The sequence below is a fragment of the Macadamia integrifolia genome, chromosome 5 (genome assembly GCF_013358625.1).
Source record: "Macadamia integrifolia cultivar HAES 741 chromosome 5, SCU_Mint_v3, whole genome shotgun sequence".
Taxonomy (NCBI): domain Eukaryota; kingdom Viridiplantae; phylum Streptophyta; class Magnoliopsida; order Proteales; family Proteaceae; genus Macadamia; species Macadamia integrifolia.
Genome location: NC_056561.1, coordinates 13,309,247 through 13,313,697, shown reverse-complemented (window position 1 = coordinate 13,313,697; position 4,451 = coordinate 13,309,247). Strand labels below are relative to the sequence as shown.

Genomic DNA, 4,451 nt, shown 5'->3' with positions numbered 1-4,451 from the left:
GCAAGAGTCCACCATAGCACTGTACTCCGCAGCTGACCCCATGCTGAAGTTTCCTGGGCCCTTCTTTTCATGAGACTGAAGGGTAGCATTAAAGTCACCAACCATTGCCCACGGAGTGGGAGTGGTAGGAATATCCGCAGCCAAGTCCAACCAAAGATCTCTTCTCTCCGCCCTAAAAATGCTAGCATGGATGAAGGAGACTTGCATTTGGGTGAGGTCCCAAGTCAGAGCAACCGTAATATGCCGAGAGGATTCTGAGATCACCACCGGACAACCCAGATTTCTTTTCCACATAATCCATAAATTTGAAATTCTCCCTGTTCTATTGTTAAAAATAAATTTATTGAAAAAACCCAAATTATTAAAAAATAAGTTTGGAAAATCACTCACAGAGACCATTGGCTCGGCGATACAAAGAAGGTTTGGGTCCTTCTGCTTAACTAAATCTCTCAAGGCGCGCTTGTCGACCGCCTTCTTTATTCCTCTTATATTCCAAAAGAGAATCTTCATAAATTACTTCATTGTATCAGCTTGGCGGTTAGACCTCAAGGCCTGCCCCGTCGCTGCATTAGCTTTTCCTTTCCGTTGCTTCCCTCAATCAGGTGGTCGATCATAAATTACTTCCTTGTCCAAGGTTTGCATGAAATAATTAAAAATTGATGATAGCCGTCCATTCAGTTAGCAAATGGTAGTCTACAATATGTGGATGTATATTTTGTCATAATATAAAGGAAATAGTGTGTTAAAACAAATTTCTTTATTGGGCCTTGATCGGTTTAACCACAATTCGTAAGACCAAGTCTGACACCATTGGTTTTATCCTTCCTCCAATGTAGACTTTCGTACAATGGGGGTATTTTGCATAGCTAAAATCTTACTTTCTTGATGATGTTTTATTTTACATGAGAAAAAGTTTTACCTTATATATGCCATGTAAGGATGGTGACAGCTTATTATCACTAAGTAAAGAGAGATTATTCTTTATGTTAAAAATAATAATAATAATAATAATAATTTTTTAAAGTGGTATGGAGAGAAACATACTGAAAATGAAAAAGTCCAAGCTTTTGTTGGGCATGTACTCATAGATTAATATCTTTTCTTCTTCCTCGAGGCTACAAGCAAGGAGCTTAACCAAATTTCTATGTTGAAGTTTGGCAATCAATAGAACTTCAGTTTTAAACTCTTCCATTCCTTGCCCTGAATGACTAGATAATCTTTTAACAGCTATCTCCTTCCCGTTGAACAAGCAACCCTGAAATAAAATCAGTAACAGATTCAATTGTTACAAACAATGGAACTTAGAATTCATATAAGCTAAATGTTAACTGATGATGCAATATGGGAAGAGGTTCCACCTTATAGATAGCACCAAAACTGCCTTCTCCAAGCTTATTATTGGGAGAGAAATTGTCGGTGGCAGCTGCAACAACATCTACTTCAATGAATGGTAATTCAGGTTTCGTCTCATTGTCTTCAAGCCCATTCATTCCAGAATATTTTTTATTACATCTTGTACCAGTTTTGAAATCAAATAAGAATGATCGTTGTCTCTGCCGCTTCTTAATGGCCCCTGATTGAGCATAGTTTAACATTATTAGAAGTTGCTTGATACAGAAGTTTCAGAAAACTAACCTTCCATTATGGCATGATTAAACATTAGGAAACTGGGCTTAACTCACTAACTAGCTACAGGTGAATCTAACAAAATATTTTTCCACAAAAATAAAATAAAATAAAATATTTAAGAAAATACCCCTTTTTATACACGATCTTATCCACACACATGGAATCCACACAAGAACCTTGATCCACTCTCTTTTTTCTTTTACCTTTGCTCTTCTTCAGCAAACCGTACACACATATAGCAAAGAGAAAGAGAAGCAAACTCAAAACAAGAGACACCCTAAGAATCGCCAGTTTCCGCTTGTTGTGCAGAAATCCTTTATCTTTTCTTGCTTGTGCAGCAGCTACACAAACATAAAACCACCTTCATGAACTCATCTCATCCACAGGCCAAAATCCCTATCGTAACAACTAAAGAGATGAATAATGGATGTATATATACATCCACCGCATCCACACGTACGTATAAATCTTGGCCATTGTAACTGAGATATCGAATGTCCGTTAAGTTGTCAAACCAAGTGACGCAGCCACTACCTCCGCCGGTTATATCAGCAGGGGCATAGGCCGTGCAAGAGCAGTTCTTCAAGCATTCTTGCTCGCATTCCGTGAGACTCAGCTTTTTGTTTACACTGGACAAGGACGAGTGGGGAAGCTTAACGCCGACCACCTTGAGGAACCCATCTCCTCCGTTGCTACATCCAAGGTTTCTTTTCCTCACACACCCCTCTGACCATTTCGTCAAGTTCCAGTCTCTTGGACACTTGGGTTCAAACCGGTCCTCCGATCCAACCCCAGTTTCATGTCAGGAAGTAATGTGTTTGTCGGATGGTCGAAGCTTTGCCGCAGGATCCTATTCCTGTCACCGCCGCTGTATAGAACCAGGTTTCCGGTGCTCAGGAGCCGCAGAACAGTGGTGTTGGAATTTATGGATACATTGGTGGACCAGAGAAGACGTCTCTGATCGCTGTGGGAAGTGATGACGAGATTCCCATCAATAGCGAGGGAGAGGACTCCGGAGGAATCGTTGAGTGGGTTGTCTCTGTTGGCGACCCAAACCACGGTGTTTTCAGGAATTTTCTGCTACCAAATCCCGACGTACCTGTAACTAGAATTTCCAGGGCTGAAGAAGCCCAAGGCAAAATTGCTTCCAACGGAGAGAACGTTTGCCCGTTGTCGGTGATTGATTCAGTTGGGTTTAAGGTGTCGGTAGGAGAAGGAATGGAGGCGGCGATGGAAGGGTAGAGGTGGAAGACAAGGAAGAAGCATAAGCATGTTCGAGGTAACAACATCTGATCGATGCTTTCTTCTGATTCACAACAACTGAATCACACTAGCGGTTTATGGAAGAAGGGAAAAGCCACAAGCAACAAATATGCAGTGGGGATATTCCAGCTACGTACGGGTTATCTCTACATAAATGACATATGCCTACCACCATGAACAGTTGGGTTGGCCTTCGTTTTCCAAATAAATAAATGCATACGCGTACTCTGACACTTGCACGAACTAATTAATGGCCTCATTATCGTTTTTTAAGTAGAAAAGAAACTTATAATAGATTAGATTAGAGACAGAAACCAAACGGGAGAAAGCGACTCCACAAGAGTTCATATACAAAGAATGAGGAGGAGGGATACGATCCCAAATAACCAAAAACAAAATGATGGTTTCAAAAGAACCAAAGGAAGCCAATACAACAGCAACTGTATTTCTTTGTCTCAAGGTGTGGGTGAATATTAGAGATTCAAATCCGGAGCAAAGATGATGCCAATCTTCTACAAATTGAGACTTTAACTTATTAATAATCTCTCTTTACCAAAAAAAAAAAAAAAATCTTATTAATAATCCCCAAATTATCACTCTCAACGGTCAAATAAGTAACATGCTTTGAAATTTGAATAATCAATAACAAGAGCTTGTCTAATAGCTAGAGCCTCCGCCACATAGGAGTATGTCTAAAAAATTTTGAGAAGAAAGAGAATATGGCCATTGCAGTATCGAAACATGCCACCAATTCCGATAGGTCCTGAACAACTGAGACATGAACCATCAAAATTAACCTTTAAGTAATTCAATGGGGGAGTATGCCAATAGATGTGAATGATAAAGATTGATTAGAATGATGTTGTGTGAACTTGTAAGTAACACTGAGCATAATTAAGTGATAACTCTTCTAACTAGGGAAGAAGCATTGGGAATGATCTTTTGAAGGAAACCCTCTATATATGCTAACCAAATATGCCATAAAATGTTAGCCATCAAACTTTCCATCTTACCTTTGGGAGAGTGTTAAGTCTGTCTCGAATTCTTGACCCGTTTTGAAGATTGACCCGATCCGACATATTTTGGTGGCGACCCGAATGAGAATTTTTCTGAGATCTGTGATGGAAGCAGAGGGCTTGGGCCTGGAGCCCATCACTGATCTCGTATGGGGGTGCGGGGGCTACGCCCCCGCGGTATGGTTCGATCGGATCGACCGCGACCCGATGGGTCGAACCGCTATTTGGAGTATATATATAATGTACTGTTGCTTGTTGAGAGTCATTGTATTCTAGGGTTTTCACGAAGCTAGGGTTTCAGGGCGAGTTCTTCCTCGCCGCTGCTAGGGTGTAATCTCTTTTCTGCATAGTGAATCATCTTCTTCTTCGCCCGAGGACGTAGCACACCACCCTGGTGTGTGAACCTCGTTAAATCTCTGTGTCGTACGGATCTATTGTCTCCATTTATTCGTGTTTCTTGGTGTTTGATCTAACAAACTGGTATCAAAGCTCTTGGTTACTTCGATCCATGGCTTCAACGAAATACGATATTGATAGGTTTGA

The 4,451-nt window shown here is 40.7% G+C and overlaps 1 protein-coding gene across 1 annotated transcript; it reads right to left on the bottom strand.

The window, feature by feature from the left end:
- Positions 1-740: 740 nt before the first annotated feature.
- LOC122079216 (G-type lectin S-receptor-like serine/threonine-protein kinase At1g11410) lies at positions 741-3,032 on the bottom strand. The gene is made up of 2 exons (XM_042645481.1): positions 1,359-3,032; positions 741-1,255 (listed from the first exon to the last, which is right to left on the bottom strand). The coding sequence occupies exons 1-2, from the start codon at positions 1,593-1,595 to the stop codon at positions 1,019-1,021; spliced, it is 474 nt and encodes a 157-aa protein (XP_042501415.1). The 5' UTR covers positions 1,596-3,032; the 3' UTR covers positions 741-1,018.
- Between the last annotated feature and the right edge of the window lie 1,419 nt (positions 3,033-4,451).